Source organism: Lottia gigantea (genome assembly GCF_000327385.1).
Source record: "Lottia gigantea unplaced genomic scaffold LOTGIsca_45, whole genome shotgun sequence".
In the NCBI taxonomy this organism is placed as follows: Eukaryota; Metazoa; Mollusca; class Gastropoda; family Lottiidae; genus Lottia; species Lottia gigantea.
Genome location: NW_008709577.1, coordinates 1,727,318 through 1,743,126, shown reverse-complemented (window position 1 = coordinate 1,743,126; position 15,809 = coordinate 1,727,318). Strand labels below are relative to the sequence as shown.

The following is a 15,809-nucleotide window of genomic DNA, read 5'->3' as shown; positions in this document are numbered from 1 at the left end:
TATCTAAAATAACATTTGAAAGATTATATTAGCAATTCTAACAACTTGAAAAACTGGTCATAAATTCTAACAGTGTAACCACTAAATAAATAAATAATTCTTCATATAGAATGAATAAAATAGAATGAAGCTCAAGCGGTCTAACTACCGCAAAACAAATTAAGAAATATGTGAGTAACTAGGAATGAAATATCAAAGCTATATTATCAGTCAAACCACTATAAAATATTCTACCTTCACCAATATATACTACTTCTAACTACATCACATTCCTCCCAAAACAGTTTATATTCAATCTTTAACATTAATCTGTACTGGTTTTTTATTACACAATGCAAGTTTAAATCCATCATAAAGTATAGACACATGACAAATTAAAATGTGAACATGACATATTCTATCTAAAAATGAGATGTTTGAAAAATGCATACCAAAAAGTATTTAACAATTCAGAACAGTATTTTGGTTCTTTAACAGCTTGGTGTGTTATAATTTGAGATGAATTTTAAACTATAATTTCAGACTAAAAATACTAAACATATCTACTTTGGTACGTTACTAATATTAACTGTTGGGACTAATCTCTATCACAAAATGAATATATCCATAGTGTTTACTGTTCACTCTATTTCAAAAACAATTAGTAAATCTACTAATAATAAAACAATTAAAAATCTCACAAAACAAATTGTGCATCTTAAATATCAACATAATGCATAATTATTGCAAATTCTAATAATAAGCTTCTTTGATTTATAAATGACATCAGTATGGAATAATATTTAATGGAAGGTATAGAATAACCAATAACATTATATTCAAACAAAATATAATATATTCAATAACTGACTGTATAAACATGAATGTGACCACAAGTTTTATAAACATTGAACTTAATACAACAAAACACAAATATAACATAATTTTATTTTAAATAATAAAAATTCAGATTCAATTCTGTCCAATATATTGTAAGAGACATGGATTTTTGGTTTGAAATGATCAAAATAAATTCATAAATCAAACAAAAAAAATAATGATATCACAGTTACAATTTGATCAAAAGAAAACAATTTTCACCAAATTTAATATAAACATTCAAAACTTAGGAGATAATAGTTTCAATATTTTGAATGTCTGTCATTTTGAGTCTGAATGTTGTTATATATAGGGGGCACTTACTCCATAGCAATCACTAGTATTATGTATGTGTGTGGTTGCATATAAGAATAGCTGTCATAAGTTTCTTATGCAACTGGGTACTCAAGACCATTATTCGCAACCATACACAACTGATAATTGCTTTGGAGTGAAATGGTCATGTTTACGATATGGATTAGTATATAAATTATCTCATGACATTTATTCTGATGTCAAGTCTATAACTTCATCAAAATCATGAAATTGATGAGCTTGTGAAATATCACTTCCTACAGATCACACTATCAGTGTTAAAATGACAATTTAAACATTTAATGATTTCACAACCACTTATTCATTAGACAAATTTATCTTAAAAAAATTATTTGTCATTGAATTTTATCACAAACTTGAAAATTAACTCACAATGGATTTTACATAAAATTATTTGAAGACAGTATAACGTTAAATTTTGACTTAAATCAATGGAATGCTTCTTAATATTGGAATAAGTCAGTAACTGAAGATTAAAAAAAATAATAACAAATATCATAAACTGAGTGTCAAAACAAAAGGGAACACAACAATAAAACAACTCTTTATCAAATTGATATATTTGGTCTTTTATGGTTCTAATAGTCATTTTAGATGCATAGTTTAAGAGAAAAATACTGCCTTACATAAAATATACACTCAATTTATATGTTTGAGCAACATAAATCTGCTGTAATTTCATTTTCTTCATATAAAAATAATTTATTTGGTTATATACAATTATGAAAATAATCTGATTTTAAGCTACATTCCTGAATATTTTTATTCACAATGAAATGGTTGTCTCTATTGTGACTGTACAAAAACAGAATCAAAATTAAACGGTATTCATGAGCTTCTATTTTACGAAATTCAATGAAATTGTAAATTAATCTATTTCACGACGTAACAATTTTGTAAAATTCTTTAAAGCCAAGCTTTGTCTTTTCATTTCTTGAGGGTCAATCTTTAAAGAAGTGAATAATTAGGATTGAAAAATTGTACACAGCAATGTATGAAAAAATCAAATTACATTATGATCTTATTTGTTTTTTTTTAATTCACCTGTTCTTTATGTGCACATTCTACTTGAAAAACTTTGTCAAGAGCCAATTGTGTTAATCAAAACTTCAGGCTTTGACATGACATGAACAAAAACTGTGGAAATGTTAATTGTAAATAATGAACACCATAATAATACCTCTATAAATATTATCTAAACTATATTGTGAAATTTCTATTCTCTGTGCATTGATCAATTTTCAAAAAAAAATTATGTAAATTTTTAATGAAGGAACAAAAATAATGTTCTCTTGTAAGCTTGACAATTTTCGTTCAAGTTCTAAGTTTCATTACATTCAAGAAAAATAATGGTGATCACTAAAATTAACAACCATCAGCAGGTGATATGCATTGTAAAATGGAGTTTTCAAATAATTTCTGGTTCAAAATATACATACAACATAATTCAACAATGGCAAATATAAATTGAAAGGCAAATAGGAAAATAGAAGATCTTAATTACAATTAATGATTGTTATTAATTAAAGATTATTTCATGTGATCATGGTTTGTTTACAGTTATAAATCTACTTTCCCAGGATTGGCCACCAATTCCATTTCATTAAGCAATAATCAATTGATATTCCACTTGCGGAGGACTTTTAGCTTCATTCTTTGAAATGTTCCTGTACGTACACAATATTGACAGACTGAAACCTGCAGATTCAACCACCATGACACAGACACATAGAGTAAGTGAGTGAAAGAAACCACATTTCACAGTTGTATAAATATAGCTAGGTCCTCTACACTGGTATATATCCCTGTACCTAGATTATATTTACTAACTGGTTGTCATATGTGCTGTATGTATAAGTTATTATATACATCAAAATATAGAACTAACTAATCTCACATCTAATAAATATAAAATATCTAATTCTCAACTCTATCTATACAACTATCACTATTATATTAAACTAGCACTATCACCTTATAATCGCAAGGCTTCACAAGGATTTTCAAAACAAATTTTAACAACACAAAAAAATCTATTACCCTCACAACACATTAGATATTTGATAAATATTAACCTTTTTGTAAAAACAAACAAAATAATGAACAGGGAGGGATTGGGGTAGGTAATAACATTGTGTTTTCTCTGGCACTTTTTTCTGTGACAATATGATTTCTTTACAACATAAGGATATAAACCTTTAATTTTTTAAAATTTTAACAACCAAGAAGAATTTGCAAATGATAAATACTATCAATTCAAGAAAAATACTTACTAGTTTATTTCTGATGGTTAGATCAAAACCGGGTTTATTAAATATTATCTTGATAACATTATATCACATCAGGTTCAGAGACGAATCTCTTAATATGCTTTGACTTTCAAACTTATTATTGGATTTGATACACAATAGGTTTATAGTGAATAACACTATTAAATCCAGCATTTAAAGTAGACGATTACAAGAAAATTTTGAAATGGTATACTAAGCATAATATAAGAAGAATTAACTTTTATGAGTGACAATGTTACTAATAAATAAATTTGAACACAATATATTTCATTGCAAAGCTGAGTATGTAAGTTAATGATGGCAGAAGAATAATTAGTCAATTCAAATAACATATTTTATGAGCCTATTTTTCTAATGTTAAAATTAACAGGATTTTGAAGCTAGATTTTGTCTTTTGTTAATTTTTATTAATAAATCTAGACCTAAAATTTGTATAAAATGAGTAAAGCTTAAGATATGTGGACGATTATAAATAAATAAAATATATATAGTTGTTTACCTTCTGATTGTGTTAAATACTACCCCTGTCAAATACTAGATATAATATCATAACATATATATATATACTGTTAACATCTTTAGTTAATTTTATATTGATAACCGCTTGAATTCATACCATACAATCAAATAGATATAATCTTACATAGCAATTGCAATTTTAAACTCATTGAATATAACTTCATTATTATCATCATTATTTTTTAATTAGTATATTTTTAATCATTATTAATAGTGGATTGCAGACTAGACTCTTTACTAATAAAACTAATTTGATTGAATGGAGACAACATAACTTATTAATACTTTGTGTAAAATAAATAATTATACTGGGGCAACATGTTAGAATCATCATAACTTCTATAATATTCTATAATAAGTTTAAGAAATCTGATTGGTGTTTGTAATGATTGCACCAATATTGCCCAATCAGACATCTTAAAATATCATACAAAGAATGAAGAATGAATTCAAATTAATGTTTCTTACAATATATCCCTGACTATTAAACTACATTTCTTACTCTAACCTAATCTGTGATATATCTTTAAATGTCATTTGGTTAAATTATAATAATATATTATAACCCTCTTTTATTCTATTGTGATAGAAATATAGAAATTGGTGCATCGTTGTTAAGTGTAATTAAAAAAATAAGTTAATGATCCCTTGGACAATCTTTTTAGGCACTTTCCTTTCTCATATCATAAAGCTGTTCAAAGTACATATGGCACAGACAAATTGTTCAATTCAGAAGCATAATCCTCTTTTTTTGGCATTTTTCTTTTTTCCTAAACAATTATTTGAAATTAGAAACCATTTTGTCACTATCACTGACATACCACTTTTTTTTTTTTTGTTACAAGAGATTCTCAATCATAAATAAGAAACAGTATCCAGTATCACAACCAGTTTCTGCCAATATCATTAACAAATAACGGTTTCCATCATTATCACAACCGAAACAAATGCAAGAACAATCTTTACTGAAATTCAACCACCTGAGATTCATTGTTTTGATTAAAGACGACCAATTAATGACTAACAAATGATATGTGAAACTACCAACTTCTATATACAATTTGAACACTAATATTAACAAATTCATTAACAATTTTATAAAATTTCTTTACATCTTTCATGTTAAATCTTCACAAATTCTATTTCATTAATTTGGAAAAGTGGCCTGATCAGGGAGTATCTCATATTACCTAATTATGGTAAGTAAAACATCATATTGAAAATTACAGAACAAAACTACATCAAAACTAATTTTAATAAAACTACATTGTGCAACTACTGAAGATAAATTCTAATATCTAATTTAATCCAAGTCATATCTAAATCTATCTGCGTTGACATTGTTGATAAATTGTTGGAAAAGTATACATTCTTTTTTTTTATCAATCCTTATCAAAATTTTGAAGTTTAGAACACATTAGAATTTCCCTTGGCATGATAAAATCCTGTGGCTTTACCAATATAATAACAAAGTAAACTCTACATGTTACCCATCTAATGTTTTCAATATCCATTGAAATAGATTCATATTTAAGGCAAATTTTTCATCTATATGGAATAATTGGTTAAAACAGTTCATTAAATTTCAGTTCATTTCTGAAACTATCATTATATATAACAACTATTAAGTAAAAATATAAATCTAAGCATTGAGTCAGCATCACAAAACATGGAATTGTCGTAATCTCTTAACATATTCATTATTTCTAACAAAATTCTAATATAATATAACTTTATGGTAAATATAACTATTAATTTGTAGTTTCAGAGGTTGATTTTGAGACATCAGTACCCATTAATTCAACTGGATCTATAGTGTAAGGTTTAATATTAACAGGATTTTCCAAGTCTACACCATTTTCACGAATCAATGGATTTCTTTTATCTGCCATTTGTAAAGCTGCCCATTGAGCTGTTCTTGCTCGTTTAATATGAGCTGTAAGTTCACTGATACTTGTTGCTAAAGCTAGAACATCTGAAATTTAATTTTTGATGGTGGCTGAATATCTCACCTAATCTAGTAAGTTCAATTTTATAATCAATCTTAAGTTTATATATTACATTATTAAACTGTTACATTTGTACTTCATTAAATTGTTAACAAACTTAATTTCTACAAATGACAAGGCTTCATGGACATGGTCTAAAAGGCATTAATTCACACTCAGTCACCTCAGTTTTGAGTTTCGGTCGATAAAGCAATTAAAATGAAACTTTTGCAAGACTTTACTGTATAAAATGCTGAATAATTTCTGCTGCAACTTGACAACCTACCTTTATCTTCTTGTTGCCGTGGTATACCTGCTCGATGTCTATTAGCAGCATTCACAATTTCTTCTTTTCTCCTGGCTTGTACTTTACGTATACCTTCTAACCATTTCTCTAAACTAGACTGTATATTTGGATGGATAGTTATACTTCTTAATCTCTGCATTTTATCTATCAGTGTTATGATCTAAAATATCATCGGAAGTAAAATGAATCAAAGAAATAAAAATAGAATGTCTGAAGATCTCACAGCTGAAACTCTAAATACAAGATGATTCAAGTTCTGTTTTTACTATTTTCTATATCGCTCTATAATTGATGAACCAAGCACTATTTTAAGAGTGAAAATATTTTGTTATTTTTCCCCATGTCAGCCTCTGCATCTTGATTCCCTAGATTTGAGTCTAAAATGATACCTACTCTAGCATGTTCTCTGAAGGAATCTACAATCAATCTATCAACTCTAGAGGGATTAGATGGTAGTCTAGGTATAACAATATTATTAGCACTGGACACTTTCTTCCCTGGATTTTGTCTTGCTAACTCAGCTTCAGTCTTCTTTCTTTCTTTCTCCACCCCTTTAAATTGTTCATAACACTCCTCTAATTTAACATGCAATTCATTGGAAGGCCCACTTCTCCTGAAATAAAATTAACTTGTATGTATTTAAAAACAAACCTGCATTTTTGCTTAAACTAACATTGAAACCCTTGCTATGGAACCATATTTCAATAACCCAGTATTTGGAAGAAAGCAGCAACCTCATGGAACATGAACAGGAGCCATAAGTCAATGACTTAAATTCATTATGGCTCATTGTTGTTATTAGTCTCCAGATATAACTTACCTAAATTGTCGGATTCCAGGATAAAAATAAGGGAAATTAAGTACTTGTGGTGGAACATCATATAACAATTCTCCCATAATTGGTGCTACACGACCATATGGATCAACATGAACATAATCTAATCCATCCATAGACAAGGCACCGGGAGGATTGATATTAACCAGAGGTTGGTGTTGAAGATGGGGTGCTAATGGAAAATATGGATGAACTGGAATAACTTTACGAGGATCAACACGTCTTTCTGCTCTACTTTCTTCAAGATATAATGGCATTAATTCAGGTGGTAAAATATCAGTTGATGAATCAAGTCCAGCCGTATCAGCTGACCAACGATCACAATGTGGTGAACTGGTATAATTTGATGATCTGTAACGCTTGATATAACCCTGAGCTCTTAAATGAGCAGCAATTTTCTCTCTCATATGTTGTGGAGTTGATGTATCCATTGGTATTTGCATGGGCTCCTTTTTGATATATTTTCCAACATTTGGACTGCCTAGTTGAACACCAGCTAAATTCTGTTCAATTTGAGATAATTGATGAGGGAATGGACTTTTTTCTAAACCATTACCAGTGTTATCTGCTCCTGAACTAGGTGTACTAGGAGTTGACCAGCTGTTATTACACTGTTGTATTTGTAGTGATGGTGATTGGGTATTGACATGAATTGGATGCATAAAGTCACGATTATGAAGATTTGAATACATTTGACTTCTAACTTCATTCTGAGCCATCTGAGATTGTGAACTGAATGGACCACGATTAACCATGGGATTTGAACTGACAGGTTTCATTGGGTTAATAAATGACCGATTGTTCATATTCACATTTTTTGGGAAGTTTACGATGGAATGTGGAAGAGGAACTTCATTTTGTTGAGAAAACATGTCTTGAACAGTTGATTTCTTTTGTGCTGTTTGAAATTGATTATCCATAGGAAAATGAGACAAAGATCCAGAACGATTAAAATAATGGTCGGAGAAACTGGATTTATCACACTTATTTGTTGCTTGAGAGCTGGTCAGATTGTTAAAAGTTTCAAATGAATTGAAAGAAGAAGAAGTAAATCTCTCATTAAAATTGCTGGTATTTTGCTCGTTGAATAGTGAATGAGACGGAGGTTTGAATTCATCATGTGATGTTTGATCCTGTGATAAAATATTCTGGAATATATTAGAGTCCAATTGTGATTGAGAATTTGATGACAGATATGGTGAAAACGGAGATTCACGTGAATTTTCATCCCAAAATTGTGATAGATGACTTGATTGCTGTTCTAAGCTACCATATGAGACAGAATTACGGTCAGATTTTCCTGATGGGGTACCTTCACTTCCTGTTGACCATACACTGCCACCATTGAAACTTGGAGATCTGAAAGAAGAATGATATTTTGCTTAAAAGATGCCAATGTCTTTGTAATTGTATAGATTAAATCAAGAATGCATACCCAATCAGTTTGAGTAAAAGCTAAGATCATAAGAGTCAAAGTTGTCATCTACAGAAGTTAACGCCTTGATCTTGATCAACAGAAGTCAAACCATCAATCTGCAAAGGTCAAACCTGATTCTGATTTTCAGACAGAAAGAAATCAATGAAGATACAAGAAACATGCAAATACTAGCATTTATATCACTATTCCAACATTACTATAACAAGCACTTACTCATCTAAAGAAAACACATCTGATGTGGTTTGAGATGGAGATTCTTCACATCGTTCAAATAATGGTGAAAATGAAAGAAGGGAAGACTCCTCATCAACAATTTTATTCACAAATTCATTAAATGCTGCAAACTTTTCACTTGAACAACTTGAATTCAGTCCGAGATTAGATGATGACTCTCTATATGAAGAATAATCAGAGGTTGAGAAATCTGCCAATGATGGTGAATAAGGGTTATCCATTGTCCCATTTCCAGGTGGTTTTTGATCTTCTGTGAATTGTGAAGAGTACAATGATAATGTTGGTTGATGCCAGTCTATAAATGGTTCATTTTGTTTGCTGTTTGATGATTGTTCATTGAATTGACCCATTGTATCACTGCTTGTTGTCACGCTTTGGCCCTGTTGAGCAAAGAAAAGTTGTGGTAAATAACCAATCAAAAAATTCCTAATTATAAGTAATATTTAGCTACTTCTTTGCACTATAAGCTTATTTAATTCACTTGTGCAATGCATGAAAAATGCTTTCGTCAAGGCATTTTATTACATTGAAAGTATGATCTTTAATTTTCAGATTCAAATACATGCTGGTGTAAAAGCAATGAATAAGTATTAGAGCATAAAGTGTAAGCTTATATCTCAACACTATGGTTCAACAGTATCCACACTTATTTAACATCAATGTAATAATTTAAGTATGGAAAAAGATCTATATTACAATACATACGGAACACATAAATGTACATTGGACCAATTACAAATTCTTCTGGTACAAACAAATCAACATTTTAGTACAAACCTGTCTGTTTATGTAAGGGAATCTTGAAAAATCTTGAGCATTAATATCCCCTCTGCCATTATCTGACATCAATGTAATGTCTTGATTAGCTGATCTATTCTGTGATATCAAAGGGTTGGGGTTCAATCTGTACCTCTATAATATAAAGTATTTCACATTCAGTTTATGAAAGAATCTAAACATCCAAAAATACATGGCACAATTAAAGTCAATTGAAGTCCAGTTAAGACAGTAAGCAAATCACTGAGCTGAGCAATCCAGCTGACACTTTATTACCGAGCAAACAGTAAGCTAATTCAACAATTACTAGAAATGTACGAAAATTGCATAATTACTTCAAAAATATCTCTAACTAGGAATTTTAGTCACTATTTCTATATGTACGTCTTTTCTATATATCTCAGAGTATATTAAAATGAGTCGTCATTTTAAAATTCAAACACTGATAATTCTGGACAGACATGAATTTGAAGGCTCAAATTTTGACAGTGAGTGAACACTATTACTGATTGGCTCTGCTAAAAAATGCCTTTTTCTCAGACTAAAGTAGGATTGATCAAAACAAATGGTGCACCTATCCCTTTAAATGAGAAGGATGAATAAAGGCATGTGTAAACTTAATTACTTTTGAACTGTTTAATTTTCATGTATTCAAAGATACAAATAAGGGCTCAGGAGAAACTTAGACTATTCTACAACTACTGCCACATTGAGTTAAAAAAAATCTTTTTGTCATTATATAGGCTATAAATCGCAAGCCATTTGTCTCCAAATGACTGGGTGCATACAATATAATGTTTGATGATTTTAAACTTGAAATGAGCACGCTTTCATTCAAGAAAATTGCATGTGAAAATGACCCACAAAAAAGGGTATATAATACAGGTTTCCAAATATTCATATAATGTTTTCATTTGTTAAGTTTAGAATTTCCTTCACCCCAAAGAAAACCTTGAAACAAACTCATAAATTTTCTAATTCATAAGTTCTTAAAATAGGGTCTGATCACGCTTTCTGAAAAAATATCATCACTGCTTTATGGATGAACACTCAGAACAGGCAGGGCCAATTCAACTTTTGTCAGCCTTATTAAGTAAACTAGCCTTATAATTTATCAACCAGCAGATTGATTGCAGTAAGTGCGTAAGAAAGTCTATAGTGAAAAAAGAAAGTTTTTCCCATAGAGGATTAAAGACAAGAAATCCTTCTTTGAAGGATATGATCCAATGAAAAATCTTTCTTTTATAGTCCTGTCATCTCAATCAGATGGCCCGCCATTTCTACTTCCCTATCTCAGCTGTCTGATCTTACATTATGTCATCATTATTTTGTCAGTTGGTCAGGAAACGAGATCAAGTAAACAAAGATTATAACCATTGAATATAAAAAATAAATGAGGTACGACATCATTATCACATCCTAACAAGTCTTACTAATTGTTTGGTTTCAATAAAAAGTAGAAAAGTTATGTCGGGAAGATCAACATTTTTTGTCACCTGTAAACAAATCGTTTGTTTGAGTTGACGTATGGCAAAGAATGCGACTGTCCCAAACAGCTGAAATCATCTTGACACTTCTTCTAATTTTCATATGGTGGCATCAAGTCGGTGGAAAATTAAATAGGGAATTTGTGCATACCTTTTGCTCCAGTCGGTTACCCCCAACCGACTTCATGAACTCTACCTGGCTGTTTTCATAACTGCTCTCCGGATGGGCAACGAGCGCCATGGACGATCATCGTGTTTGTGAAGTATGCTAATGAAGGGCTGTTACATTTCACCCCCGACAAAGTTTCACTTCTAATCGGTCGTATTTGATTCATTTTAACCGTAGCGTAAGTGACAAGGCCACGGTTGAAAAAGATTGGCTTTGTGTTTATCATACGTGATGTTTCGTATGATACTGGTTGCTAATTTGCCATTTTCAAAGTTCTTCATTGATTTATAATATTTCAGATTAACAAGTGGTTTACAATGGTCTTTTTTGTCACATGAAAAAATAATTGAAGTAAATCAAACAGGCCCTTTTGGGTTTCAACTTTGCTATAGTCAAAGGGAAATAATCCAATTTATTGATCAAAATTATCACTGACCACATTCATTTACTCTACTGTCAAAACAGCACTGTTGTCATACTATGCCCAGAGGAAATAATTCATTTTTAAAACACTGCCTGTCAGGAAATTATTGTAAAGCAAATTTTTGATTTAAATATAATCTCTTTGATTTTTTTTCTGTTTTTGATGTAGATTTATTGATTTCACAATACTTTTACATTGTTTAGAATATTAATCTTTTGAAACCATGAATTTAAATAATTTGGAATAAAAGCCTTTTATACACGTAAATCAATGAAATATGATTCAGAACACTGTAAGACGTTAGTATTCTAATTTGACCATTGCATTGTGTTTTCAGTCACAGGTTTGGGGCTAGCACAATTTCTCAAGGGTGGTGGGGGGTGAAAGTGCTCAACTATTTGACATGACAGCTCAATCAAAAGAATATATCATCCGGCTTCTGCATAAAAGAGACATGTTTCATCATTTTCAGGGGTTGATTTGGGTCTGAAATATATGTGTATAATCTTCAAATGTACCAAAATCACATACTTCATATAAAAATACTTCAAACTGAGAATTTTACTTTCTATTTTAATGTCTTTGTTATCACAGAGTTTAAACTTGGATGATCCTAGACAAACATGGATTTGAAGGCTCAAATTTCGATTGTGAGCTGTGAACACCATTACTGCTTAGCTCATTTCAAAAATCCAATTTCTGTGACTATGATGATTTGTCAATAAAATGGCGCACCTATCCATTGAGGTGATTATGACAGGACGTTTCTTTACTTCACAGTCCAAAAACTTCCAAGTGGTGGCAGAGGAAGTGTAAATATTTCTTAGATGAGGCCTGATGAGGTCTGAGTCTGGGTCTGGTCAATCATTATTCAGTCATTTATGATTTTGGAAAGTGAATCACAAAGGGGCATATTTTTTTCAGCTTTTAAGAAATAAATAATAATTTCATTTGTCTAGAAATAAACAAAGTACTAACTATCCGAGTGGAAAAACTGAACCTGAAATCCAAACAACATATAGGCGAAACCTTAGTAGCAACTAACTTTTCACATGAGGAATTATATCAATCATAAGTGAGTAAGTATTTCATAATGAAAAGCAGTATCAGGTGTAAGATTCTCGTCATATTTCCTTTTATATATATGCAGATCCAAAATAATATTACTCCCATAGGCCTACAACCAAAGTTCAATGATGTGTGCACCAGTGACAGAGAGTCTTAGGCCAAATAGTAGTCATCAGAAATTCTGGACAGTTTCCCACTGATGCCATCAAATATTTTCCATTAAGATTTTTCATAAAACAAGCCATAGTCATCATATTTAATAAATAAAATAACAATCTGATAAAATCATTATAACAAATTCATGTACATGTATCCAGGCCAGTAACTAGTGAGAGTGGTCACCTCCTAGAACTTTATTCGAACAAATTCTCCATTGAAGCTGAAATCAGTCTCTTTCAGCTATTGCCCTCCCATGCAAACGTGGTCACTCCCCTTGGTAAAATGGGCTGGTTACGGGCCTGCATGTACTTTGTTTACTAAAAACTTTAAATCATTTAATAAATACCAAATACCGCCATCAATGTTACAAGTCTTTGTCAATTAATTAAGAAATTGGTAGATTTGGAAATAGCCATGAAAGAAGATGAGATCAAATACAAGATAATCAAATAATAACATTAAAATTTTGAACAAAATGTAACAGGGTTTTCAATTCATAGCAAAAATGAAAGATTAAATCAAGGCTAAATAAAATGAATGAAACAGCAATACAATGACAAGAGGGAACTTTGGGTTTTAAAGATATCATATAATGCACTCCTTTAGGCATTTTTTAAACATACATGTATTTTGTGTGATAATACAGATCTCAGCCTTCATGTCTTATTTAATACCAATAACAACTTTTTCTTGTTATCCCTTTTGTTCCATTTGGTTTTATGGGTATTGAACAATGTTAACAGCTTTCTTTAAGCACATCAAATAAATTGTCATTTAACGTTTACCTACACAGAAATTTCATCACAATCTTCCAAAATATTTTAAAAGAAACCCTTAATATAAGAATGTAACCAAAAAAAAAATGGTATTCCACGCTTTAAAGCACAAATGATGAATCAATCTAGAACAGAATAGTTCCAAATTATGAGTTTGAAATTTTCAATGTATCTACTAATTGATTTAAAATTCATCATCATCATCTGATAGTCTTTGTTTAGCTTTATCAACTTGGTCTTCAAGCCACTCTTTATGATCTTTATCTACAGTTATCTCTAAAGGAGGAACATCACTGGGATTTTTATAATTCTGAAAATCATGACTTTGTAAACTTTCAAACATGTGAGTGTCAGTAAAAGTATCGTTTTGGTTTACACTGGATTTTCTTGGCTTAACTCGAGGTTTTTCTGGAGATCTAGGACTTTCTTGAGTCTTTACCATTGTATCATTTTCTGCACGTGTACTTCTACTACTGGAGGGACGTTTATTTTTAGGTGGTGTATAATACTTGTATTGGCTTAGTTTGGATTGTCGATTGGATTTTAAGGTTCTTGGTGTAAATGGTTTATTTGGTTCAGTAAAACGATGTTGATGTTTATCAACTACATCTCCATCATATGTAGATTTTCTAGTAACTTCACTTAATCTTGAAACATTGCTAACACATGATCTTGCAGAACGACTTGAAATTGGTCTCATTGTAGTTGCCATGGCATTGGAATGATGCAGATCTTGATGATGTTGTAATGTTTTCTCCATATTTGGTTTGTTAGGATGGCTCATTGTTTGAGTTTGTAATGTTGTTCTCATGATACTTTGAACCAGTTCATCTTCCTCATCTTCTGGGTCATCCCACAAAGTTTCATCATACATATCCTCAGTATAACCATACTGCTGACCTGGTGTTGGTGTGTGCCTTGATAGACTTGTACATGATCTACTTCGCCCATATTTCTCGAATTCTTTCCTTCTTTGATTATCTCTTGCCTTTTGACTATTGACCATTGATTTGGGTGGTTTACTATCAATAGCTGACTTAGCTTTACTGATCTTTTTATAATGGTTTGACATATGATCTAACACAAGGTATTGTGTTGATAGCTTACTAGCAGTGGGTGATAATGGACTACTTCGCAAGCCCAAGTTGCCTTTTAAAGCTGCAACAGTATTCATATTTTGTTTTAAACGCATCACACAAGTATCCTGTCACTTAAAATAATACTTATACTAAAAAGTTTTTAAGTAAATCTGTACCTTATCACATATTTAAAAGTCAATGCATTTGAATGACAATGAAAACGTCAAGACATGTCTGAGCAAATAGGACAGGAAAGTCACTTTGCAGGATTAAATAGCAGGTTACAGTAAGTAAGTTGTTTATCTAGATCTATGCTAAAATCCAATTGAATAATTCCTTCAAATAAATCATCATGTGATAATATCGATTAGCGGTAACGTAACACAATATTTCAGTTACTTCAAAATAGCCTTTTCACAACACCTCCACTGTAAATGTTTTCAACTTGGTAACTATAAACAAATCTAGAAATGACACCTTTTCTATTGATACAAGCGACCAGCTACCGGTTGAACGACCTTGATCTTTATTGACAAAGTCAGAAGCGACCTTCACTAAACTTTCAGGTTTGACATGAAGCTGTGGGATTCAATAATTTTGAACCCATAATCTTGATTAGTAGCAATATATGTAGTTCAATACAAGTCTAGATAGGTTCCAGAACATGAACTACACCATATTCCATGCATTTACGGAGTTGGCATTGTTCTACCAGCCTATTCACTAACTCACTGACACTACCCGTACTGTCGTACTATCACTACTGCCTCACTACTCAGTACTCACAGTCACCACAGTGTCTCTAATCTACACTTTCTGACACAACTGTACTAACTCTTAGACTTAGGCTTAGCTATAAGATTATGCTAGCCTTGACCACCGGAAGATCAAAACAATAAAGCATGAACTCCTAGATCAATACAAGATTGATTTATTTTTCAATAACTTAAAACAATTTCAACAAACATTATAGATTGAGATTGAAATATATCGAAACTATTGTGCAAACTAGCAATCTGATTAAAATGGATCTGGATGTTCGATTTTGTGTTTGATTGGCAAGT

The 15,809-nt window shown here is 30.8% G+C and overlaps 2 protein-coding genes across 2 annotated transcripts; both read right to left on the bottom strand.

Annotated features, from left to right (window-relative positions):
- Positions 1 to 5,893: 5,893 nt before the first annotated feature.
- LOTGIDRAFT_86154 (hypothetical protein) lies at positions 5,894 to 6,911 on the bottom strand (the record flags this gene model as incomplete). Its single annotated transcript, XM_009060869.1, has 3 exons — positions 5,894 to 5,979; positions 6,279 to 6,459; positions 6,693 to 6,911. Coding segments are annotated over 3 exons (486 nt in total), but the record flags the coding sequence as incomplete, so codon positions are not given.
- Positions 6,912 to 12,973: 6,062 nt separating this feature from the next.
- LOTGIDRAFT_233972 (hypothetical protein) lies at positions 12,974 to 15,185 on the bottom strand. The gene has a single exon (XM_009061004.1). It carries the CDS (start codon positions 14,856 to 14,858, stop codon positions 13,851 to 13,853), a length of 1,008 nt encoding a protein of 335 aa, XP_009059252.1. The 5' UTR covers positions 14,859 to 15,185; the 3' UTR covers positions 12,974 to 13,850.
- Positions 15,186 to 15,809: the final 624 nt, after the last annotated feature.